The sequence below is a fragment of the Sturnira hondurensis genome, unplaced genomic scaffold, assembly GCF_014824575.4.
Source record: "Sturnira hondurensis isolate 20B ecotype Veracruz unplaced genomic scaffold, ASM1482457v3 Scaffold0021143, whole genome shotgun sequence".
In the NCBI taxonomy this organism is placed as follows: Eukaryota; Metazoa; Chordata; class Mammalia; order Chiroptera; family Phyllostomidae; genus Sturnira; species Sturnira hondurensis.
In genome coordinates, this window is record NW_028093774.1 from 18,611,348 (window position 1) to 18,637,795 (window position 26,448).

General features: G+C 44.7%; 1 protein-coding gene across 5 annotated transcripts; it reads left to right on the forward strand.

Annotated features, from left to right (window-relative positions):
- Positions 1-358: 358 nt before the first annotated feature.
- Positions 359-25,624, forward strand: VIPAS39 (VPS33B interacting protein, apical-basolateral polarity regulator, spe-39 homolog). 5 transcript variants are annotated; one of them, XR_005064325.1, is made up of 21 exons: positions 359-459; positions 2,825-2,921; positions 3,374-3,466; positions 4,117-4,219; positions 6,216-6,362; positions 8,710-8,748; positions 9,093-9,157; positions 10,110-10,166; positions 13,100-13,192; positions 13,881-13,914; positions 14,417-14,519; positions 15,975-16,002; positions 18,435-18,508; positions 19,403-19,478; positions 19,917-20,051; positions 20,629-20,670; positions 21,000-21,089; positions 22,396-22,482; positions 23,328-23,417; positions 23,819-24,059; positions 24,544-25,624. XR_005064325.1 is itself a non-coding variant. In XM_037031264.1 (20 exons), the coding sequence occupies exons 2-20, from the start codon at positions 3,374-3,376 to the stop codon at positions 24,562-24,564; spliced, it is 1,482 nt and encodes a 493-aa protein (XP_036887159.1). In that variant the 5' UTR covers positions 359-459; the 3' UTR covers positions 24,565-25,624. The 5 variants fall into 5 exon arrangements, 2 of the variants coding, with proteins under 2 accessions (XP_036887159.1, XP_036887161.1); XR_005064324.1 differs by lacking the exon at positions 2,825-2,921; XM_037031264.1 differs by lacking the exon at positions 2,825-2,921 and having other exon boundaries at positions 23,819-23,923.
- The last annotated feature ends 824 nt before the right edge of the window (positions 25,625-26,448 follow it).

Here is a 26,448-nt window from a genome sequence, read left to right on the forward strand (position 1 = left end):
GGTTCTCCCCGAAGGACCCCGAAATGCAGTCCCTCATTCGACCATTCGTAATCCGCAGGGACACAAAGAACACTTCTCATTGTTTCCCTGGACCACGAGTCGCTACTGCTGAGCCTCCTGGGAGTTGTAGTCTTGTTGCGTGACCCGCTGGATGTATACCGAAGGTCGCGTTAAAAGTGAAGGAAACGACTCAGGCACCGTGCGCCGGAAATTCTGGGAGCTGTAGTTAATAAGCCCCGTGGCTTGTCCGGGCAGTGCCTGACACCAGAGAGGGAAGAAACTACAACTTCCAGCATGCCGTGCGGCGTCTTTTCTGCCACAGGTTCCCTCTGACCGCTGCGTCTCCCCGCGACTATCCCCTTCCGCCCTATTCTATGCCGCGCAGCCCGTTTAGGAGGGCTTGTCCGGCGGCGGAAGAGCCTGGCGCTTTCCTGATTGGGAGGGCTCGGTGTGGAAGAGGTGAGGGTGTCCCAAACCCCTTGGGCTGCGCATTTGGCTCAATCCAGCCTCTTCGCACCCTGATTCTTTCCACCTAATTCTTTAAGGGGTCCTTACAGTCCCCCAAGGCCTGACTTTTTTCCGGTCCGAGCGACCCCGGGCAGGGAGACCAGAGTACGCTCAGGGTTGGAACTGCGATTCTGCTGCGACATTTGCTTTTAAACGAGTATTTAGTTACCAAGGATCCACCGGGCCCTGGCAACTGCGCTGGATCCAAGACTTCTTGGACGTTCGACCCTAGTTTAACTCACATTCCCTGGTCTCGGTTCATACCCTCATCCACGTAGGACTGTTTTGGAAGAGGATAACTGAATCTGAATCTAACTTCTCAATAGCTGGTTTCTGGGATGTCCTGAGGTGGGGAAACGCGTTGTGAGTTTTTTCCCCCCTGTGCTTTCTGCGTTTCTTTTTCACGTTTCTTCTGTTCTCTCGTGGGCTCTTATTAAACAGGTGCCAATAAGGACAAGCCTCTGAAGTATTTTAAATCATGTTAAAACGCCTGTCTCCGTCATTCTTAAGACTGTATCTGGTTGCTTTATAACTTCTGGAGTTATTAAATCTTTACCCCTTTACTCGCCGAGTAAATCTGTGTTCTGATTTGGCAATAGACAGGTTGTCAAGTATCCACCCAAGTTGCATGGTTGAGAAGAGGTTCCAGAAATCCCTCTGGAGGATTTGGGTTTGTCGGATTGAGCCTACGCCTATTCGTAGATATTTACAGATGTTTATTTACTATAGTGAAGAACGGCCTGCCCTAGTTTTCCCTAGAGTGCAAAATAGGACCATGCCAGTCAGAGTGGAAATGGCCCAGAAGGCCCTAAACCAGGACCGTAGGAGCAGTCAGCAAGGTGGCCGGGATACCTGATCCTTGTGTGCCTCCCTTCCTCCCTCGGTGAAGGAGAAGTGGAGGCTGCCTGGCCTCCCTTACAGTGTTCTTCTGAGGGTGACAAACCGGTCCTTTATAAGTTGGTGCCAGCGGCAGAGATATTTACAGTATCTCTGTAAATACTCGCGCTCCATGCGCACCTGCGGTGTTTGTGATGGCCATTGAGGATTTTTGAATTAAATTGGTTTCTTTTAATCTGTAGGATAACTTAAAATGTTTTCTTTCTAACTTCTTCCAAGGTACCATAATTTATTAATAAGAAAAGTTTAATACTGAGAATTTTGTGTCAGGCCTGTATTAACTGGTTTAGGCCTCAAAACAATCCTGTAAGGGAGGTTTCTATTACTTATTTATTTTATTCTTCGCTGGAGAACAGGTTTAGTGATTTGAGAGAGAGAAAAACATTGATTGGTTGCCCTGACTGCAGATTGAACCTGCAACCTAGGTATATGCCCTTGCCAGGAATGGAGCCTGCAGCCTTTTGGTGCATGGGATAACACTCCAATCATCTGAGCTCCTGGCCAGGGTGGTCGGTTTCTATTATTAATGCCCATTTTACAGATGAGGAAACAGAGAGGAAGATGTCAGTAAAATGCTAGGTACTCTGTTAGGTGTGTCCTGAGTCCTATTTATTCGTCACTGCAGCCCTGTGTGGGTAGGAGGATATCACGCTCTCCAAGGCTTAGAAATAAAATTTTTTACCCACTTGGCTCAGAATTGGAGAAACCAAGACTTGAACTCAAGGGTACCTGATGACAAAGCCTATGTTTGTACCACTACAAGGGATGAGTTCACTGTCTGCTAGCTTTTTATTTGGTTTTGACTCCCTGGAAGTAAGGATGCAAAACCATTTTTAAGTTACATCTGAGTTCAGTAGAGTGGGAAGGGATCAGGTAGTAGAAAATTCCCAGCCGTACCTTTGCCACCCCTACATCCCCTGAAAACAGAAAGGGAAGTAGAATTCATTACGGAAGAAGTAGTAGAAGTTGAGGCTTCCTGTAGAAGCCTCAACAGGATGGCCAAGATGAGAACTTATCAAACTTCTATTGAGAAAGGTGCCGTGGAGAAAGATGCTTTGAAGTGAGACGAAAAGCAAATTGGTCCTTGAGAATCTGACACTGTGGAGCCCTTAGAGTTGTTTTTGGTGCTGTGAAGCTTTAGACCTAGTCCTTGGACCAAACCGGTTTTCACACTAATCCAGTTGGCATTGATAACTGGGTTTGTAATTCTAGGGCAAATTTTTTTTCAGACTGAAATTTAATTTTAGAGCAGTTATAAGAGGGATTTGTGGTCTTTGGACCAATTCTTTATGTATTTGTTGTTTTGTTTTTTTTCCATGCCCACATTTCTCAAGTTTGGGCAGATACTTGTTAATAAATTAATGAAGATTTAAAGATACAGACAGGGTAATTGTGCTTTTAATTGCCTTTGTTCTTTCAGGCATTTCCCAAGCAGACATGAGAGTAAGACACATGTCAGTTGTATTCACTGCCGTGCTCCCGGGCCTGGAAAAGCTCCTCAGACACGGCACTCAGGGGTCTGTGTTGAACACAGGAATACAGTTATGCTCTGTTTGCTTATGCTGTGACCTTGCGTATTCAGCAAAGTTGGCGCTGCACTTTTAAAACACTTGCCTGCCTTGTGCTATTAACTCTCTGCGTACCTACGCTGAATAGTCCAGCTCGGTTATAGGGTCCTTCAGGAGAGAAACTGTGTCTTGGCCTTTTTAAATATTCCTTATGATGCCTGAGAGAGTGCCTTGAACAAAGTAGGGATTCTAGGGGTGAATGGCAGCTTGTGGGTAACTCGAGGATCAAAAGTATGGTTTGATCAGTTGGATACCCAAGGATCTAATTTTACATGGCAAGTTCAGCTTTTGCTTTACCATGTTCTTTCACACAGCCCCTGATTATTGCAGGGAGTTTGTAGTTTGGGTGGGTGGGTGGGTGAGGAATCTAGAAAGGGACGTATATCGATCTTCCTCTCCAGATGAATCGGACAAAAGGTGATGAAGAGGAATATTGGAACAGCTCCAAGTTCAAGGCTTTCACCTTTGATGATGAAGATGATGAGCTCTCACAGGTGGGTTTCTGTGAACGGTTGCTGAAGGTCTCACCCTCATGTCTGGAGGTCTACAGTGCCTGTAAAATCCCTTCCCCTTGCATAGTTGATAATCTGGCTTTTGGCCAGGTCTCCCTTAGGTCTTTAGATCAGATCTTTAGAAAAATGTTCATGAAGGAGAACTCTCAGAAAAGAACCAGAAGGACTGTAAAAACCAATTCTCTGTCTTTATATTCTTAAGATAATTTCTTTCTTCCTGTTTTTCCCCCTAAGAACCTAAAGTCTTTTATCATGGCATTTAATTTATTCTACTTGAAAGATGGACTGGATTGAAAGTTTTGTGTTTAGTGTGTCTGTTTTACGGATGGGGGAACATTCATTTTCGGAGAGGTGAATAAGCTCACTCAGATTTACACTGCAAGGCACTGCCAGGAATGTGATTAGAACTCAAAAGTGGCCCTGAGCCCTCTCCACTCCTTTGCCACTGGGCTTCAGCGTTGGCTAAAAACCAGTTTGTCTTCTCGGCAAATATTTAGCAGGCTAGACTTTCCATTACAGAAGGTGAAAGAAAGCATTGGCCATCTTCAGGTTCCAATTCCTCAGCCTTTTGGTTTCAAAGAGAAGGGTGGGAATTGCCGATTGCCTGAATGCCCTGCCTTATGTCCCTGCAGTTAAAGGAATCCAAGCGTGCCGTGAATAGCCTCCGAGACTTCGTGGATGACGATGATGACGATGACCTGGAGAGAGTCAGCTGGAGCGGGGAACCTGTGGGAAGTAAGTAGAAAAGGCCCTTCGAGGGGGTTGGTATGCAGGGTTCTTGTCACTAATGAAGGGTCCTCTTGTTTGTCTCTTCGGTGCTTGTCAGGGAGGGGAGTGAGGTTAGACTGCTCTCAGATGCACACGTCTGGGAATCTAACCCAGGAGAAGGTCCTCGGGGAGAGACAGCAGCAGTTCCCACGTGGCCAGGTCTGCTGTCCCAGAGCTAACACTTGACTGACTATTTTAGACTCGTTTGGATACTTGTTAGAATTAGCTTCCTAGGCTTCACTCCAGAGACTCTGGTGCAGTAGGTGATTGAGGTAGGGTGGAGGGCGTCTCAGTGTATAAGAAGCACTGCAGATACTTCCTTTTCTTTTTAAGGTCTTATTTATTTTAGAGAGAGTGGAGGGAAGGAGAAAGAGGGAGAGAAGCATTGATGTGTGACAGATACGTCAATCAGTTGCCTCTCATGCACCCCCAACTGGGGACCTGGCCCACAATCCAGGCATGTGCCCTGACTGGGAATTGAACCAGAGACCTTTTGGTTCAATGGTTCATAGGCTCGTGCTCAGTCCCCTGACCCATACCAGCCAGGGCACAGATACTCCTAATATGCAGTCATATTTGAGAACTGCTGACTTAAGTGCTCATAACTGGTTGGCAGAACTGAATTCCTTGGCCACCAAGACTTGCTGCCTAGCAGTTACATCACTTAATACCTTTGCAGAGTCTGTCTGGTTTGATTCCTGGTCAGGGCACATGCTTAGGTTGCAGGTTCGGTCCCAGGTCAGGGCATGTCCAAGAGGCAACCAATCAATGTTTCTCTCTCACATAGATGTTTCTCTCCTTCTCTCTCCCTCCCTTCCCCTCTCTCTCAGACCAATAATCATGTCCTCAGGTGAGGATTAAAAAGAAATTTAGGGCATACAGTCAAAGGTTTCCCTCCCACACTGTCATGCATCTACTCAGGTCTCAGTCCATGCCCTTCCAACAAGTAACTGCTGTTGTTTTCTTCCTGTGTATTCATCAAAAGATTATTTTGGCCCTGGTGGGAGCTCATTTGGTTAGAGCATCATCCTGATAGCCAAGGTTGTGGGTTCAATTCCTGGTCAGGGTACATACAAGAATCAACCAATGAATGCATGAATAAGTGGAATAACAAATCAATGATTCTCTCTCTCCCTGTCCCTCAAAATCAATAAATAAAAATGTTAAAAGATTCTTTTTATAATTGGAAATACATGTAGAACTATACTTCTTTTCTAGACAAGTGGTAGCATAGTTCATATTCTGCTCTTTTTATTTAATGATGTAGCCTGGAAATCTTTTCATGTCTCTACATAAAGGACTTTCTCATTCTCTTTTTTTAAATCACAGTATGGTTTTACTGTATATGGATTTACTATAGTTTATTGTGTCATCAGTTCACTATTGAGGAGCTGTAATATTTTTCCAATCTTGTATTATTTATTTTGCTGTCAATTACCTTGTATTCTGCCCATGTACGGCTACATGAAAGATCAAGTCCTAGAGTGAAATGATTGGCAGAGGTATTTGCATCTGTGTTGGGTGGATCCTGCCACATTGCCTTCCAGGAGGGCTGCACCAATCTGTTCTCCCACCAGCAATGTCAGAGGTTCTTCCTGTTTCCCACAGCCACGCCAGCTCTCGGTGTTATTAAACCTGAGGGTCCTTGCCAGTCCTGCAGGGGACCAGTGGTATCTCAGTGTACTTTTAATTAATGTAGGTGCCTTATTAAGAGTGAAGTTGAACAGCTTTTCATATGTTTAATAGCCACTTAAATTTCCTTTTTTGTGATCCATTTATTCATTTCCTTTGTCCATTTTTCTGTTGATTAGTCTATTTGATTCTATCTTTTCTCCCTGTCCTGATTTTTGGAGTCCATGTCGACCAAAGGACCAGGATGAAAAACTTTTAGAATTTGTTGGAATAGTGTTACTTAGGATTTATTTGGATAAGAATGACTGATTTAGTTCTTACTATCTCACAGGTATCTCGTGGTCCATCAAAGAGACTGCTGGGAGTAGTGGGTCAAACCAGGAGGGGCGTGAACAGCTAAAGAGCCGAAACAGCTTCTCCTCCTATGCACAACTACCCAAACCTGCTTCTACCTACTCCCTGAGCAGCCTTTTTAGAGGTAAAAAGTGACGGTCAAGGCCGTAGGGAGTTCTTTTCCTTTAAAAAAATGCTCAGGTTATAAATTTTATTTACTCTGGCAGAAGATTATTGAAGGAAAAAGAATTGTCTTTGGAGCTGGCAGTTGGGTATCAGGAGTGGGAGAAATGAGAGACATTCAGAGGGATTGTTCTGGGTTTCTAGAACATGAACAAAATTGGCATTAACCCTGTGACAGGTACTGAAGAAATTTGCCTAGGTCAAAATTTCTCCCTACTCCTGTGCATTTCTCCCTACTCCTGCTGGTGGGAACCCCGTGCACTGCTGGTGGGAACCCTGTGAACTGCTGGTGGGAACTCTGTGCACTGCTGGTGGGAACTCTGCACTGCTGGTAGGAACCCTGTGCACTGCTGGTGGGAGCCCTGTACGCGGCTGGTGGGAACCCTGTGCACTGCTGGTGGGAACTCTGTACGCTGCTGGTGGGAACCCTGTGCACTGCTGGTGGGAACTCTGTGCACTGCTGGTGGGAACTCTGCACTGCTGGTAGGAACCCTGTGCACTGCTGGTGGGAACTCTGTGCACTGCTGGTGGGAACTCTGCACTGCTGGTAGGAACCCTGTGCACTGCTGGTGGGAACCCTGTACACTGCTGGTGGGAACCCTGTGCACTGCTGGTGGGAACTCTGTACACTGCTGGTGGGAGCCCTGTACACTGCTGGTGGGAACCCTGTACACTGCTGGCGGGAGCCCTGTACGCTGCTGGTGGGAGCCTTGTGCGCTGCTGGTGGGAATGTAGAATAGTATTGCTACTATAGGAGATGGGATGGCAGTTCCTCAAAAAATTAAAAAATTAAACATAATAACCATATGATCCAGCAATCCACTTCTAGGTATATACCCAAAAGAAATGAAAGTGGGAACGTGAACAGATATTTATACACCAGTGTTCATAGCAGCACTATTCATAATAGCCAAAGATAGAAATAACTCAGATGTCCATTGACTAATGAATGGATAAGCAAAATGTCCATGCACTGGAATGTTATAAGCCAAAAAGGAACAAAATTCCAATACACCCTACAACGTGGATGAGTCTTGAGGACTTGTGCTAAGTGAAATAAGCCAGACACAAAAAGATAGACAGTGTATGGCTCCACTTGTGTGGTATCTAGAGTAGTCAGATTCATAGAGACAGGACGGAGAAGAATGGTTACTAGAGGTGGGGATGAGGGTGTGGGGAGTGTCGTTGGACGGGTGTGGGGTCAGTTTGGGATGGTGAAGGGTTCTGGAGGTGGGTGGTGGCGATGCTCTGCTCGTACATGGGAATATGCACAGTGCCATTGAACTATCAGCATAAAAATGGTTGAAATGGTAAATTTTATGTATATTTTACTGTTGGGAACCTCACAGCCTGGTTTCAGAAGCTGTAACCCCCCCATAGCTAAGGCAGAGTGAGCGACCTTTGGACCATAAGCCACTAAGGAGACAAAGCTTATCTCCCTGGCAGGAGCACCACTTCTGCTCCTTTTACTTCATCCATAACTGGCCCCAATGCTTGGTCAGTTAGCCAATGATGAGTAAGATTCTCCAAGGGGGAGAACGACCTAAGACCAGCATGATCATGGGGAGGCCCCAGGGAAGGACTTGGAGGGCTGCAGCAAAAGGGGGTGATAAACCCTCACCCCTCAGCTTTGACGCAGCCTGAGACCTCATTCTGTCTGTGAGAAGTCTCCTAATTTCTTGGCTACCTTACTTCCCCTGCCTGATTTAAGCCTGAAACAATGACAGAGGGCAGTGTAGTCCTATGCTAGAAAGGGCACGTTCCCCAGGTGATCAGGCCTAAGAAAGAATATATAAAATCCTGTGAAACTTGCTTTGCTAAGAGTGCTCTCAATTAAATGATAAGGGTCCAAGCAGGAAACGAGTTTGTTTCCCAAAGTTTTGTAGCCGTTTAGCTAATAGACCCTGACTTACAATAGGCCCTCGTAGTTCTTTGTATGTCATCTTTTGTTTGATCCTTACTGCCTGACAATGATTAATGAACTTTACCTGAATTCCTGTGCAAATTGAAATGCAATAAAAACCTGTCAAGGCAAGGGTCAGGGCGCTCTCCCCTTGAGAGAGTAGCCGTGCCGTCCCTTTTCCTCCACAGGACTCAGTAGTCCGTGTGGATTTGTCTCGTGTCTCGTCCATAATGCTGCAGACGCTGCAAGCTGGTGTCCATGTCATTTTACCACAATTAAAACATTTTTAATAGCATCTCAAATTTCTGAAATTGAATAAAAGCATTGTTAAGCTTTAAGTTATACATACTACATCCTTAACCAAACCCAAATGGGCCTGACTTCCTCATGTATTTTTCATCTTTAGGAAGAACGAGACTTGGAAGTTTCCAGTCGCTTTCTGATGGTAGGTATTGACCCTCTTTTCTTGATTACTTTGGGAGATGTTACTGATCTGGGGTACAGCCTGGGGAGTCATGGAGAAGAGTGGTCATCAGATGATTTGATAAAATTTCTTCTGAACCTATCATCGTCATCATCAGAGAGATTTTCTAATTCTGAGTAAGGAGGTAGATTGCAGTTATAGTGGAGAGGGGTGACTTCTACGGATATTGGCTTTGGGGAGGAACCGAGATCTACTTTGGGCCCTAAAAAGGACCTTGGGGACCTGTAAGTCAAGAAGGCAGCTGTTGAAGAAAGGAGTGATGAGAAGATGATGTCCTTCTGTACCAGCTGCCTGTTCTCTTCTAGCTCTTTCGGACATTCCTGCAAAAAGCTATGCTCCAGAGCTGGGGAGACCCAAGGGGGAGTATAGGGTGAGTTATTTCTTATACTGGTTTGACCCTTTACACAGTTTAAAGTGCTTTGACGTATATTATCTTGCTTGACCTTCCCAACTTTTTGAGCACTTGTTATTTTAACCCCTTTTAGTAGATAAGAAAATTGTATTTCTAAACATGAGGGCTTGCCTGGGGTCGCTCAGCTAGTGCATGTGGTGCCTGGACGCAGAAGTGTTTGTTTTCTGCTTCAGTCCTCGCACACTTTCCTTCCGCATTACGCTGCCTTTCGAAGGCTGTACTTGGATACTTTTGATCATCAGTGTGGTCTGGAAACTCGGAGAAGATTATACTTGCATGAAGCACATAGAAAAGTAAATTGATTCATAAGGAAGAACTATATGGTAAGGTCCCGAAAAGGAACATGTCACCCTGGCTGGTGGGGCTCAGTGATTGAGTACCAGCCTATGAACTGAAAGGTCACTGGTTCAATCCCCTGTCAGGGCACATGCCTGGGTTATGGGCCAGGTCCCCAGTTGGGGGCATGTGAGAGGCAGCCAATCAGTGTTTCTCTCACACATCACAACGCTGTTTTTCTCCTTCTTTTTCTTCCTCCCTTCTCCTCTCTTTAAAAATGAATAAGTAAAATCTTTTCTTAAAAAATCCGGAAAAGGCACATGTTTTCCTCCTTCCTTATGCTGGCATAGCTATTAATTAGAGTCTCAAAAATGCGCTTGATTGAGTCTTGGGGTTGGAATCCTAAACCAATAGACATAACATTACTAATTTTGTCAATTGGTTCATTCCCTCTTCATTCATCACCTCTTGCTTGTATTGCCCAGAATCTCAGAACAAGACCATCCCAGTTCATTTTTTCCCCATCCAGTCCCTCCCACAAAATATTTCCCCTTTAGGGACTAAGACAGTGAGTTTGAGGTGAGGAGCAGGCGCACTGATAATTTTTGGGAATCACGTGCTGCTAATATTCCAGGACTACAGCAATGACTGGAGCCCCAGTGACACGGTCCGACGCCTTCGCAAGGGCAAGGTAAGGCCACTGGAGAGAGCGGTCCTGTGGGACTTTTTGGGAAGCTGGCCAGCTTATTCTCACAGGGAGGACTTCTTGACCTCTGTCTTGAGTTCTGTTTGTTAAATGAAGTTATTTTCAGGAGGAAGATAAATTCACTAAGATAGAAAATCAGCTGCAAAATTTGAGATTCTCCAGAGTTTAGTGTTACTTTGATAGACTAATGGGGAAAGGGTGAGAGGGAATGATGCTTTTAAAATGAGAGCAGTTTTTTATGTTTAGGTCTGTTATCCATTATGAGTCAACTTTTATACAGGGTGGGGCAAAAGTAGATTTGCGGTAGTGAGTGTGCAAAACAGTTCATTCTTGTATTATTTATTAATTTATTATTTTCCATATGGACCGCTGTCAATCTACTTTTGCCCTGTTTATAGTGTGAGGTTGAGATTGAGGTTTATTGTTTTATTCCCATGTACTTGTTTATTTTTTCCAGCTCTATTTTTCAAAAAAGACTATCTTTTTTTCATTGAGTTACCTTGGTACCTTTGTCGAAAATCAGTTGACCATATGCGGGTAGATCTACTTCAGGGCTCGTTATTGTAGTTCATTGATTTATTGTCCTTATGCCATTGACAGTCTAGGTTGTTGCAGTTTTATAGCAAATCTCGAAATCGGGTAGTGGAAGTTCTTTAACTTTGTTCCTCTCTTTCAAAATCGTTTTGGCTATGGTAGGTCCTTTTTATTTCCATATAGATTTTAGTATCACTTGTCAATGTCTACAAAAGAGGTTCTGGGATTTTGATTGAGATTACATTGAATTTATAGATCAATTTTGGGAGAACTGACATCATAATAACTAATGGGTCAAAATGGATCACAGACCTAAATAAAAGTAAACCATAAAAATTCTAGAAGAAAATGTAGGTGAAAATCTTTATTATTACCCAGGACACACACACACACACACACACACACACACCCACCAGGAAAAAAAAGAAAAAAGTGATTGAATGGATTTCATCAAAATTAAAAACTTTTGGCCCTGGCTGGCGTAGCTCAGTGGATTGAGCGCAGGCCTGTGAACCAAAGGATTGCGGTTCGATTCCCAGTCAGGGTACATGCCTGGGTTGCAGGCCAGTTCCCAGAGAGGGGACGCACAAGAAGCAACCATACATTGATATTTCTCTCCCTCTCTCCTTCCCTACCCCTGTAAAGGTAAATAAACAAAATCTTTACCAAAAAAAATAAAAATTTTTGATCTTTGCACTGTTAAAAACTTGGAAAGATCACCAGAGTTGAGAGAAAATATTTGTAAAATATATACATTATAAATTATTTTCATCCAAAATATATAAAGAATAATAAATTATTTTTAGTAATAGGAAGAGAAACCATCCAATAAAAGTTTGGCACAAGAGCCCTGGTAGATGTGGCTTGGTTGGAGCTTTGTCCCATAGCCAGAGAGTTGTGGGTTTGATTCCCAGTTGGGGCAGACACCTGGGTTGTGGGTTTGACACCTGGTTGGGCATGTATGATCTCAGGTGCAGTGCTTAGAGGGGCAGAGGAGGCAGCCCGTAGATGCTTTTCTCTCTTACATCAGTGTTTCTCTCTCTCTTCTTCCTTCCTCTCTCTCTTCTTCCTTCCTCTCTCTCTGAAGGCAATGAAAGGGTGTCCTTGGGTGAGGATAAAAAAATTGGCACAAGATTTGACCACTCGTATCGCAAAAACACACATGAATGGCCAATAAGCAATTGAAAAGATACTCAACGTAATTAGTTATCAAGAAAATTTGAATTAGCCCTGGATCGTGTGGCTCGGTGGATTGAGCATGGGCTGCGAACCAAAAGGATGCTGGTTCAATTCCCAGTCAGGGCACATGCCAGGGTTGTGGACCAGGTCCCCAGTAGGGGACACACGAGAGGCAACCATACATTGATGTGGCTTTCCTTCTCTTTCTCCCTCCCTTCCCCTCTCTAAAAATAAATAAATAAAACCTTTAAAAAACATGAATTAAAACTACGAGTTACCACTGTGCAGTCACTGGAATAGCTAGACTTAAATGTACTGATAGGATGCAGAGGGACTGGATGCAACTCCTGTGTACTGCAGCAGGAAGGTAGACAGTAAAACTGCCCTGTGAAATAGTCTGACAATTTATTACAAAGTTAATCATACACTTAATTTCACTCCTAGACATTTAAAATTTGAGATAAATGAAAACATGTCCATGTAAATACTTGCACACAAATACAAGCTGCTTATAGCAGCTTTATTCGTAATATCCCCAGAGTGAGAATCCAGATATCCATCAGCAGCTAAATGGATAAATAAATGATGGTGTGTCCGTACAGCGTAGGAATACTTACCGGTGAGTGGGAGCACACGACTCACACTCATCACAGCACATGGATATTGAGTGAAAGAAGACGGATACTAAGAGGACCCTGTTGTATGTTTCTATTTTTCTGATATTCTACAAAAGGCAAAACTTTAATGACTAAAAATAGAGGAGTGTTTGCCAGGGCTGGGGATGGGAAGAGGGTGTTGACATCAGAGTGGGCAAGGAAACGTACTAGGGTGACAGAAATGCTCTGTGCCTCGATTGTGGTAGTTGTTTCATGGGAGTATATACTTGTCAAAACTCACTGAACTATACATTGAAATGCTTTATTGTGTGTAGATTACATCTCATTAAAAGAGAAGAGGTAATCTCTACCTGTTGACTTTGGCAGGACTTCGTCGGGAAATGACATCCTCTAGGGCATAAGGCTGACTGGAGAGGGTGTGGTGGGGGCCTGCTGTCTCACACTGTGCTGGGGACCATAGTGTTAAAATAAAGTGCCTCTCCTCGGGTACATCTCTTTTCATTCTTGCCTGTTCTTAGCGTCCTTAGTGACAGGAATGTTGCAAACAGTCTTCTTCCTTGCACACTAATTCCGTTTGTATTCTGCCAGGTCTGCTCACTGGAAAGGTTCCGCTCCTTACAGGACAAGCTGCAACTCCTGGAAGAAGCAGTAAGCATGCACGATGGAAACGTCATTACTGCAGTGAGTTGTGGGTTTGTTTGTTGCTTAATTGTTGTTGTCATTAGTTTCTGAAAATCCAGTTACAACAGACTTTAACATTATTTTTTTATTTTTCTTAAGATTTATTTATTCATTTATAGACAGAGGGGAAGGGAGGTAGAAAGAGAGGGGGAGAAACAGCAGTGTGTGGTTGCCTGTCACACAGCCACAACTGGGGACCTGGCCCACAACCCAGGCATGTGCCCTGACTGGGAATCGAACCTGCGACCCTTTGGTTCGCAGGCTGGTGCTTAATCCACTGAGCCACATCAGCCAGGGCAGACTTTAACATTTTCGTTGAAAGATCAAGTAAGGATCCTGGATTTCCTTTTGATATACAGAAGTCTGAGAAATATGTGCTTTAGGGCTCAGCTGGCAGGACACACACTGTGTGCAACTCTTGATTGTAACCAAGAAGCAGTAGGTTGGCTGCTATAATCTGAGGGAAGAGAGACGTGAGCGTAGGGAGGTAATTCTTGCTCGTATGGGCACAGGCCTGTGGCCTCTCGAGGCACAGCTCAGTTCCAGATGTCCACCACTGGTCCCTCCATCACTTAGAGCTATTATCTGGACCTGCTGACCTCATGCCTAAATACCAGGTGCTCAGGGCAGGGCTTTGTGTTGGAGAGGTTGCATGGGATAATTCATTCTTTGTTCTCTTTTCCTCCAGGTTTTGATATTCCTGAAGAGGACGTTGAGCAAAGGTGAGCCTAGTTTGGCGGAAATCTTCAGTCAGCCAGATGTGTGCTGTGTTTGGGGGAGAAGGGCATTGTGGCTTTTACACCAGAATTCACCTGCATTGGGGCTGCTTCAGAGATGGCAGGGCTCGTGTGAGATCTCAGAGTACACATCGCATCCCCAAGGACAGTTGTCATCCCTCAGTGTGATGACTGCCTTAGCTACAAAGCCCCCTCTATTTACTGGACACACAGACGGCTGTGCTGGTTTGAGGCAGTCACAGTTGAGGCTTGGTGCTGGATGTCTGCTTCGGTGAGAACCGGAAGCTGATGCAACGGCTGAGAGTTGCCCTGAGCCATGCAGTGTGTGATGGTACATTGAGCCATGAGGAGGAATGCCATAGAAAACCATTCCCAGCTCCTGATCAACTTTGGAATTGACGTTTGGAATGTGTGACTAGGGAAATGAGCTTCACACTCGAGTAATAGGCTTTAATCTTTGTCCACCCAACTTCTTCCTGCCTATCAGAGATCCTCTTCCGAGAGCTAGAGGTGCGACAGGTTGCCCTGAGACATCTCATTCACTTCCTTAAGGAAATAGGGGATCAAAAGCTGCTTTTAGACCTCTTCAGGTAAGCACTGACCACCTAGTCCATAAAGTATGTTAAGTGCTTTGTTAAAGCACTCTGGGGGGCACAGAGAAAGAAAACACTGTCTCTTGTTGGTGGAAGTGCTTATTAGATAAGATTTTTGAAATGCGATGGGATGACTAGTAATGCACCACAGGCTGTGATAGGGTGACAGTGTGGCAGGTGGTTCAGAACCAGGCTCCAGAGTCACATGTAACTGCGTTGAATACTGGCTCCACTGTTAATTTATAGAGTGGCCTTGAGCAAGTTACCCAACCTTTCCAGGTATCAGTGTTCACATCTGTAAAATGGAGGTTATGATGCCTTCCCCACGGAGTCATTATCAAGATGAAAAGAGTTAGTGTTGTGTAAAGCACTTAGCATAGTGCCTAGTGTTAATATTTATTAAGCATTTTTAAAATAGAAAATCTGGAATGAAGGTATCTTTTATTGGTCCTCAGTGATGGTAGTGAGAAGTACAGTGGAAAAGCAGAAGCAGCAAATGTAATTTGCAGTTAGGAGTTGAGCCTAAGACTAGGTAGGATTCTGATTGGTGGAGAGGTACGAGGTAGGCATAGCTGCTGTGGGTTGGGGAGTGGGGTATCTTCTATCTTGTTTTCCTTTCCTATCACTCCAATCAGTCGGGGCTACTTCCTGCCCTTAGATTAAAATGTATGTATATTATGTTCTTTCGTCAGTGTCAGAGAAGGGGTTGGAACCTCTGTTGAGGCCGACATGTGGCCTAGGGTAACTCCAGTTACCAGTGACTCCAGCACAGTGATCCACTGCCCCAAAGACTAAGGTGGGGAAAGTAGGTCACCTGGTTAGGGTCAAGATTACAGGTGGTTAGTCATGAATTTTCAGAAGACACTTTTATTGAGATGGGCTGTTCTCTCCCTCCTTCCCAGCCAATAGGCTTTATGAAGCATCACCTCCGGCCAAAGCAGCGAGTTACTTGTAGTGGACCATTCAGAATGAAAAGGGATCAGAACATGGAAGTCCTTGTTCTTCAAGGCCACACCACCTTTGGGGAGAAACAAAACACAGTTTATACTGTACATGAAAACAAGACAGCAGTATAGAAAATCTGTTCAAGAGTGTATTGACAGAGAATAAGAGTGCTTTAATCTTCTTAAAAAACCTGTAACGTCTCTGTGGGCTGAGGTTTGGTAGAGTCTGAGCCTTCCCATCAGACCTTACAGAGTTACTCGCACCCTACACTGCCTCCTTGTCCCTGCTTTTTGCTTAGCTGGAAAGATCAGGAACAATGTTGGCTGATTCACCGTGCGTTTTCAAAGGGTTGCTGGTGGTAGAAAGTTCGAGAAGAGAGGGCCTTATCTTGTGTATGGAGGCAGTTGAGTTTGAATTGTTTCTCCTAGAGCAGTCATCTTGTTCTGTGAGCTTACACCGCCACCGTCGATAGATAAAAATGCCCTGCTCCCTTCTGCTTCTTCCCAGGTTCCTAGATAGAACAGAAGAGCTCGCGGTAAGTGTGGCCTTTATCTCAGTGGGGGGCCTGTCTAACAGAGCTCTAAGCTAACAGCCGCTCTCCAGGATCCCAGAATGACTGGACCTATTTCTTTTCTGTTGGCATTGATTGTATCCAGAAAAGAGAGACATCTGGGAATCCTGATGGTGTACTGTTTTCTTGCTTTTAATACGTTCTTTTGATTTGGCTGTACATAGTATTTTTTTTAATAAATGAATGAAAACTGGCCTCATCGATGTGTAATTTGTTTTTTGTTGTTGTTTGCATTTGTTTTTAACTCCTGGTTTGTAGGAGTTTTTGGATTTTGGCTTTTGGCTTTTAATACTAAAGAAAATGTTGAAAGCTGAGAGTGATGAGAAACCGGGTAGAAATCGAGAAGGAAGACAGGTCAAGCCTGGTGGTCCACCCAGTGCACATTTTGGCTGAGAGCTCAGTGAACAAGCATTAAATAGATTTTTGACTGATTTTCATCATCATAGAATGAACGCCTGGAATATGAGACTAAATCTGAACTTGTATCAAAAATTTAATTGTAGTATTAAAGCTTCAGTGGTCCATTTTTAAACGTTTGACAGAATGTAGGGGTGAGAACTTCCCAGCGCCAGCGGCGGCACAGCCGTTCCCGTAGTCACTACAGCACACGCATGTGGCGGCGTCCGTGCTCACGTCCAGCTGGCGCAGCTCATGATGTGGTCAAACCTGGGTGTGCAATGGGAGCTAATTCAGGAAAGTGTTTTCTAGTAATATTTGCTAAAAGGAACAGGTACTTAATATTTAGGGCAGGGTAAAATCTCAAAAATGCTTTCTCTTAATCTACTCCAAATGATTGGCAGTCTGTAGAAATCATTTTGAAAAGCTTTCATGTCCATTTTTACTTTATAGGTTTGAAACTATAAGAATTGTTTTCATACATCATTCTTATAAAGTGTGTTGTTTTGAATTTTGGTTAGTAAAAATGACTGAGCTTTGGGTAACTCATTTCAATTTAAAACTTTCTTATTTTTTGCATGTTCTCTGTGATGTTTGAATGGAAGATGATTAGCTAACATGCATGTTGCTGTACGTAAATGTGGAATTTTCTAACCTTGTACATTTGGGAAGTGGCAGCACTGATAGTCTGCTTCTAATTTATCCTCCCAGAATCTGAAGATTTCCCCAGTAGGACTTTTTTTGAAAGGCTTAAGACCAAAATTGTATAACTCTTAAAAGTCACTGTTTTAAATATTATGAATGATTATATAACAGATATTTTACAAAGATTAGATTATGATATAAATTCTTATTCTGTTTTATATTATCATTTACATTCTTATAAAATCTGTTGGCTGTAAGAGGATATACTGTCTTTCTAAAGCCAATTCATTCTCTCTTTTTTAAAGATTTTACTTCTTTATTTTGAGAGAGTGGGAATGGAAAGAGAAAGAGAGGGAGAGAAACATCAGTGTGCAATGGAAACATAGATCAGCTGTGCTCGCACGCCCCTAGCCAGGGATCCGGCCGGCAACCCAGGCATGTCCCCTGGCTGGGAATCAAACCAGCGGCCTTTCAGTTCACAGGCTGGTGCTCAGTCCACTGAGCCACACCAGCCAGGGCTCATTCTCTTAATATTTATATTAACTGACAATCTGTTAATTTTTTATTATTAGAACTTTTAAATAATTATTTAAAATTACAACTTTCACAGTCATTATTAATTATTGTATCATATAAACTTCAATTTTTAGAATTTCAAAATAAAAAGCATGTAAGATTTTCTTTCAGAGTTACACTTAGAACCTATAGTATTGAATTGACTATTTAGCTATCAACAGTGAATCAGAAGGACATACTCTATTTGTGATGGTACTACCATTGATCATGTACAAGGTCAAGGATGCCGAAAATAACATTGAAGTAGTCATTCAGCCCTTCAGCTTTTCAAAGGCTAAAGCTGAAGCAAAAGCTGGTTTTGGTTAAATACTGAAGCTAAAGTCAATCTCCAGAGTAAAACTAAGTGCTCCATCTACTTAATGCTTTGTTGTGTGTCAGCTCTGTTCAGTGGAACTTCCTGTGATGATGGGAATAGTCCATGTCTGTGCTGTCCGATGTGGGAGCCACCAATCACATGTACACTATGCACTGGTCTCACTCAAAAGTGACTGGTGCGACTAAGAACCTGGATTTCTTTTTAATTAGTTTAAGTTTACGTGTAAACAGCTAAACATGGCTGGTGGCTACCATATTACACATTGCAATTATAGATAAACCAAAGAAGATTGAAAATCGATCTTTGGCCCTGCACCCCCACATCCAGTCCTTACCGAGAAAGAATCTCTCATGATGAAGCATTTCGTGTTGAAGCATGGAAAGTCTACTTGTGCAGCTACCTTTCCATTCTAAGGAGACGAAATAGTTCAAAGTCTTTCTGTGTCTTTTTAAAAATTGTTTAGCTGTCCCAATATCGAGAGCACTTGAACATTCAAGACCCTGAGAAACGAAAAGAATTTCTGAAGACCTGCATTGGGTAAGTGTGCAGGAGAAGTGTTTTTAAGTACAAATACTCTCATGCAGAGGAATGAAGAGACTAAAAGAGGGTAGAATGGGCAGATAGTTGAAGGGAGAGGCTAACACAATGGGTCATACAAGCATCATTAAAAATTGTCTTACTTAGTGGTTCAAAATACTAGTCCCCAATAGAACTTTGACTGATGGCACATTAAGAAAAATAAATACAATGTAGAGAATTTTTTAAGCCAAATTTATGTAACTGAAAGACTGCTTTTTATTCTGTGATTTTTTTCCTCTCCCCTCCCTCCCCCCATAGTAAAATTAGTTGTAATTCTTTTTTATGACCATACATATTAAAATAAAAACTGGGCCACACTTTATGTGATACAGGATTTTCAATGTTACTGATCCTTGAAACCCCAAAGCCCAAGGACCACCAATTTAGTACAGGCCTTGACCCAGAATGTGAGTCCCTGTAGAAACCTGCCCTACACATTACTCTTCCGCTGATTGGACCCTCACTGCTCTTGGAAGTAGCTCGTTGTGCTGTTGGACAGCCTTCATGGCGGTGGCTAGTCTCACTCATTAGCTGAGTGACTCACCAAACATTACAGCTCCCACGATGAGAGGATTCTAATTCATTCCTCAACAAAATCACTGATAGCTATATATATTTTGTCAGCTTTCGGGATCCCTCTTCAGTTGGCAAACTGTAAATGCAGAATTCTAGCCAAAGGTCTACTCTATATTCTGCATTCTCTCTCTGCCTTTTATGGATGTTCCAAAGGTGAATTGAGATCAGATCTATGAAGCCCCATGAGCCTCACATGCTTATAGTAGTGACTTGGTTTAGTTGGGTTGTTCCTGTTTGAGTAGAGGAGGGAGTACTAACCTTCTGGCCCTCTGCCAGTTTGCCATTTTCAGCGGAAGATTCTGCACACATACAAGACCATTATACACTCCTGGAACGTCAGATCATCATTGAGGTTAGACTCCTCATGTCTGCATTTTCTGACTCAGTGCAAAAGCTGAGTGCCATTCAGCTTCCAAGAGACATCTGTGCTCTGCCTGTGTATGTCATTTCCTGCTGCGGTCCCTAAGCCTTTCGTTTTCTCTCTCTTCGTGGTAGCCCCCTTCTCTCCATTGCTCTCCTTGTTCTTCTCCCCTGCTGTTAACCTGGAAGTATCTCCTCGTCATCCCAGAATTCCCATTTCATTGCTACTTCTTTGGTCTTCTCCGTCCAACCTGGAACTGTCACCATTTTACGGCTTTTAAACTCTCCTGGGATATCCTGGGCAGTTCCTTTTCCCCTCCTCGCCTCTTTCCCAGGGCAGGGGACACAACTACGGTAGTATTAAAAGTTTCCCTCCTGCTTCTGCTGCATGGGCATTGTCCTTCATTTCCCTTGGCTCCCTCCACCACAGGCAAATGACCGCCATCTAGAGTTAGCAGGACAGACCGAGATCTTCCGGAAGCACCCCCGCAAAGCCTCCATCCTCAACATGCCACTAGTGACGACACTTTTCTACTCCTGCTTCTACCACTACTCGGAGGCTGAGGTACGTGCAACACGTGGCGGACCGCGGGCGCTCACTGCACAGGGGAGCCGAGTTCGGAGTCAGTTTTCGATGGACTCTGTTAACAGTGGGTGTGCCTGGTTCTCGGAAATCCCCCCGGAGGCCCTCCTGGCTCTCCGCAGGGGGAGCCAGGAGGAAAGGAGGTTTGTAAGGGCTCCCGGTGCACAGCCCACTGTCTTACCGGTGCTGCTCCCAGGGCGTCTCTGTTCAAAGGTCCGTAAATGCAAATGGATTGATGAACACAGTGTGTGGTGGAGCAGCAGGGTGTCAGGTAACTGTGGATATCAAGACATTTTCAAAAAATTTAATGCTTACAGGTGGACATTTGGATTAGTACGAAATTTGGGAAAACACCATACTAATTAACCCAGTCTCATTAAGCTGGGTTGTGGTGATATCCAATTAGACCTGATGGAGCTTTTCTCCTAAAAGGATTTCTGGGTACAAATAGTTACAGAACAAAATGTAGACAGTCTAGTGAGTACAAAAGAAGATGGGAGGTTGGCTGGTATTTGGGAAAGTCGGTAACACTAAAATCCCTTTTCCACTTTCAACTTAGGGGACATTCAGCAGTCCAGTCAACCTAAAGAAGACGTTTAAGGTAGATATAAACTGGTCAGTGCTTTGATAAAAGTAGTATTGGGGTACCATGTGGAGTGGATGTTACTGCACAGTAAGTCCCTTCAAGTTCAGGGTAAAAGGTAGAAAGGAATGTGTTTGTGGGAAGTCAGCTAAGGCTTTCACTGAATGGCCAGCTGCAGTGCTGGGGCTTGGAAATGAAGGCTTGGTGATGACCTGAGAGATAGATGGACTTTTACGGGGCAGAATCAGCACTGCGGTATATTTTTGCCTACCTTTTCCAGGATTCTCAAGTACCTCCCCTGGTGCATTTCTGCTTCCCCTTAAAATCCCCTGGTGTCTGCTCTCTAGATCCCAGATAAACAGTATGTGCTGACTGCCTTGGCCGCTCGCGCCAAGCTCCGAGCCTGGCATGACGTGGATGCCCTCTTCACCACAAAGGTGGGTGCCTCGGAACGGCCCTGGGCGGCCGACACACCAGGCAGAACATCTGCTTGTATCCTAGGCGTCCGGGCAGTCTCACTGTCGAGTGACTGGCTTACATTTTCCCCCTACTTTTTTATTTTACAGAAGGTCACGCCTAAGCAAAAGCTGAAAGAATTGTATAACGAACACTAACAGTCTTTATCTACTTCACTAATTTATTAACATTTTTGCTATATTTGTATTCCATTCTCTTTTTCTATGTGTATAGAAAAAGAGAAAAGCAAATAATGCTTTTTTCTCTTTTTTTAAAAGATTTTATTTATTTATTTGAGAGAGACAGGAAGGGAGGGAGGAAGAGAGGGAGAGAAATATCAATGTGTAAGAGAAACGTCTGTCCGTTGCCTCTCACATTCCCCCAACCGGGGACCTTTCGGTCTGCAGGCCAGCGCTCAATCCACTGAGCCACAGCAGCCAGGGCTGCTTTTTCCTTTTGCTGAACCACTTGAAAGTAAGTTTTAGACATGATGACACTTCTCCCTTAAATGCTTAAGCATTTTTCTCCTTTGTAACCACACATGAGAGATTTACCACTAATGTAATACAATTATCATATAGTCTATATTTAAATTAGCTGTTTAGAGCTGTTTTTGTTTGTTCACCATCAGGATCCAGCCAAAGATCTTGCATTGTCTTTGGTTGTCATGTCTATAATGGTTGATGTTTTAAATATTGACTTTTTTTGTTATGGGTTTGAGGATTTTCTGTTTTTCCCCTTTGTTAGTTATTTGATTAGCTACATTAACCACCAAAGCAATACATGCCTGTGTCCAAATCAAACACTGGGAAAGTATAAAGAATAAAGAGTGAAGTTTCTCTTGCATTGTCTGCCTGCTTCTATCTCCCTCCCTTCCTCAAGGCAAATACCATTACAGGGTTGATGGGTAGTTTTACCTCGTTCCTCATGACTTTACAAAGAAACATCTTTAGGTAAATGTAAAGATGTAAAGGACAGGATTTTTCTACCCAGGTGAGTTCATACTCTAAGTTGTTAAGTAAGTTGCTTATCTCACTTAGCTGTATTCACAGACTTTTCTGCATTAGTGCCTATAACTCTAAGAACTTATTCTGTGTGACTCTTTTCCACCCTCTCAAGTTTCTTGACTTTTCTGAAAAACTCATCTCCATTTCCCTTTCCCTCATCCCAGTCCATCCACTCTCACCACCAGGCTGTTTCAGTCTGACCATAAAACGCAGGGAGACTGGCTCAGAGTGTGTTGAGTTCATGTCTGGCTTAGTAACCATTGCCACCTTCCTTCTTCAGAACTGGCTGGGCTACACCAAGAAGCGAGCACCCATTGGCTTCCATCGGGTTGTGGAAATTCTGCACAAGAACAGTGCCCCCATCCAGGTAAGGGCTCCTGAAGGGGACTGGGGGCAGGATCCTCTGGGAGACCTGCCCTGCAGCCTTCCACTGGTCAGTGATAGGACAGCTGGTCTGTCCTCTTCTTCCCGGAAAGGCAGCACAGTGACTGTAGTCAGTGTTGAGAGAGAAAAAAGTCCAAGGAGCCCTGGCTGCTGCGGCTCCATGGATTGAGTGTAGGCCTGCGAAGGGTCACTGGTTCAATTCCCAGTTTAGGGTATGTGCCTGGGTTGCAGGCCAGGTCTCCAGTTGGGAGTGTGCAAGAGGCAACCACACATTGATGTTTCTCTCCCTCCCTTCCCCTCTCAAATAAATAAATAAATAGAGAGAGAGAGAGAGAGAGAGAAAGAGAGAGAGAGAGAAAGAAAAAGAAAGTCTTAAAAAAAGAAAAGGCCAGGGAGAGAAGGAGAGAAGTTCTCTGCCTCTTAGAAGTACTCTGAGAAGCGCCTACAGTGTTCAGCCCGCATGTTTAGGAGTACTGCTGTACTATTGAAATGATACAAAAGGAGAGCTCACTGAGAAGGGACATCCAGGAGCAGTGGGTGGGCGCGTGTGGGATCAGATCTGGAGCATGCGTGTTGCTGGCCTGGGGATCCAGCTCTCGGCTGTGGAAGAGAATGTTCTCCCCTTGTTTCCAGAGGAGCGTGGAAGTGCTGCATGGGGCCCACCTCATTTCCCACTGCAGCACTGGTCATGTCGTGGGCAACGGGACTTGTAGATATCAGATTTGTAGACAAACTTTTTTGCCTTCTTTGGGAATTTTTTCCCTACATTTCAGCATTGTGTGTTTAATGGGTCTGGGAATCACTAATCAGAAGTATCTCTTCCCACAGATATTACAGGAGTATGTCAACCTAGTGGAAGATGTGGACACAAAGTTGAACTTAGCTATCAAGTTCAAGTGCCATGATGTCGTCATTGATGTGAGTTCCCCAGAAATACAAACCCTGAACGAGACCCTCAGTGGAGAGTGGTATATTATGATATTCTCTGTCCTGGACTGTAAAGTCCCACCATCAATTTTGACTTACTGGACAAAATGATCTGGCAAGAGTTAGCATGGAGGCCCACGCTCCTGTGTGATTCCCCCCCCACCCCCGACTGGTGTTTCTGTGCTTTTCTAAATGTTGTGCTCGGAGCACTCCTAGAGCTGAATGATGCCGTGTAAGCTCTGTAGACTGACTCCAGCATGAAGTGCTGTGGGGCCTTGACCCTGCTGTCGTCCCAGCCTATCCTTGAGCCTTGGCTTGAAGGGGGAGTAACAAGAAGAGAAAGACCTTCATAGAGAAGGCTGACTGGGGGTCTTGTCCGTTTCGGTGTACAGACTTGCCGGGACCTGAAGGATCGTCAGCAGTTGCTGGCATACAGGAGTAAGGTGGATAAAGGGTCTGCAGAGGAGGAGAAGATTGACGCCACTCTCAGCAGCTCGGTGAGCCGCCACAGCCCCCTCCAGCAGTCTCAGGAGACAGACAGCTCACAGAGTCACATCCGGGGTACATGAGGGTCATCTGGGGACCTCTGGTGAGACCTAACTGTGATGCTGTGATCACAGTTAAGCCTAACAGGTAGGAGGGACTAACTTCTGACAGGATAGAAATGAATGTTACAGATTCAGAATATCCTGGGAATGAAGGTGACCCGCCTGTTGGAAGTAAGAAGGGGGTATAGTGGGTTTGAGCTCTTTGGGGAACACAGCCCGCCTGTTTCTCACAGCAGGAAAGTGCAGAGCTCTCTGTTAATGTTAATCTTAGTTCTCGGTTAAGGTATTTTGGGACCTACCTGGGGTCATTGGAAGCTAGTGACTCTTGATCCTGAGGAGGGCAGGACCAGAATAAATGCCCACACTCAGGCTTGTGAGACACAGATTAGGTGTCTAATTTGTATCTGAATGAATGAACTCTGCCACATATGACGTTTTTAAAAATTCCTCCCCTCCCCTTCCCTTCTTCTCTTTTCCATGCACTACGTAGCTGTGAGTCTTACTTTATTGCATTCCCACTACCTCTGTTGGGATCAGTGCAAATTGATCATTGTTTCTTCTTGCCACAGCAAATTCGATGGAAGAATTAAGTGGCATCAGCTGCCCTAAAACCTGCATCGTGTCTTCCTTTCTGCCCGTGAGAGTAGAGCGCACTTTTCTTTAGGAGAGTTACAGCATCACGTTGCTTGGGCCCTTCATCAACAGGCACACCTGCTACTCTTGGGACGGAAACCAGCACCTGGGCACAGAGGGCTTCTGGCTGATTCTCTGTCCAGGGGCCATCATCTCAGGGCCAAGATCTAAAGCTTCGACTCATGAGAAAGGTTCTCTCCACCTGGTGCTCACGTGAAGGTGGGAGTCACTTCTAGACGGGGCCCGTGGTGGGCAAGACCCCTCTCGGTCCGAGAAACGTGACTACTCTGCCAGAGAAGTCTGGACTAAGAGATGCAGGTGTCACAGGCTGACCACTCAGGCCCTCTCAGCTGGTGGTGGCCCTGGACTTGATGCTGGACATCGGCGGTTCTGCTGTGAGTGATGTCAGAGCAGAACCAAAATGGCTTTCTCCCTGGGGCCTCAGGAAGGGGTGCCAGTGTTGCTGGCACCTGCTGGAGGTGCCCCCACACGAGGCTGCACGGAGCCTTCCACAGTGACAGATGGCCTGGGCGTTGTTTCTCGGGCCAGCGTCCCCCTGCTGCCCCAGTCTAGCCTCTGTCAAAAACTGCAGGCTGATGGCCTTGTGTGGGTGATGCAAACAGCCCCATTGTCTTCTACTCCTCCCACCCCAGACCATGAACTTGCAGGAGCTTAGATTCAGCAGTACTGGAGCTCTCCCTTTATGCACAGATCTCATTATTTCACTAGGAGATTCCAGAAGTTTCACCAGGGCTGAACTCAGCAGCATTGCCAACCATTAGGATTTTAAGATGGAGGCTTTAGTCTCCATGGCCCTTGGTTTTTAAGAAGATGTTCTATAATGCAAGAGTCCTGCCCTGTACCAACATTAGCCTCTCCTCTGTGACTGAACTGGGTTTCCCCAGATGTGCCGAGACTCCCAATAAAGCTGTTTCTTCCTTGGTGCCTTCTTCTTCCCTCCGGTGGTTTTCTGTAAAACAAATAAATAATTGCCCGGTCTCTTGGGACCACTACAGATCTGTGTCAGTGATTACATTCAGCAGCCTGTCAGCACATGTCAGGTTATGGGGTAATGGTGCTAAAAGGAAGCAGGGCCATGTGGTTCATAAAGAGCCCAGAGCTGGGAGACAAAAGACCCAGCCTCTTGTCTCAGCTCTATCACTGACAAGCTGTGTGATGGTGGGTGGGTCCCTTTCTCTGGACTTTATCTGAATGTGGATAGGAGGGCATGGTTCTCTCAGTGCTCGTAGAATTCTGTGCTCCTGTGACTGTGGAGTGGATTAGGTGGTCGGAGGAGGAGGTGCCTGCACAGAGGCACCCAGCGTGTAAGGCAACGTGGTTCTCACCTGGGTGCCGTGTTGCCCCCCGGCAGACCAGTGTGAATGTCTGGAGACACTGTTCCACAACGGGATGGTGCTGCTAGTGGAGAGAGACAAGGGATGCTGCTAAACACCCGGTGATGCACAGGACAGACTCCACAGCAAAGACTTTTCCAGCCCAAAATGTTAGTAATGCTGACACTGAGAAATCCTTTAAGGGGACTGGACTTGGACTTTGACTTCTGCACTTGGCAGTTCCTCTGCAATGCCAGGTAACCTCATGTTTGGGTCCTTCCCCAGTCATCACTCCCGCTGTTGTAGAAACGAGCTTTAATATGCTAAATTGTCCCAAAGTTGCTGATCTTCAGTCATAGCTTTCTTAACTAGTGTATCAATTGGAGTTTATGTAGAGAAGCAGACCACTGGGAGTACAGTCTGTGTGTCTGTCTAATCTGTATGTGAGACTCATTACAGACATTTGACCTCACTCATGTAGGGCAGTCAATCAGTCTCTGGAAGATC

Coding starts and splice junctions, on each gene's coding strand:
- VIPAS39 (XM_037031264.1), top strand. CDS start 3,374: ATGAATCGGACAAAAGGTGATGAAGAGGAATATTGGAACAGCTCCAAG. Junction 10,167..13,099: donor GACGCCTTCGCAAGGGCAAG/GTAAGGCCACTG, acceptor GTATTCTGCCAG/GTCTGCTCACTGGAAAGGTT. Junction 19,479..19,916: donor AACGTCAGATCATCATTGAG/GTTAGACTCCTC, acceptor CCTCCACCACAG/GCAAATGACCGCCATCTAGA.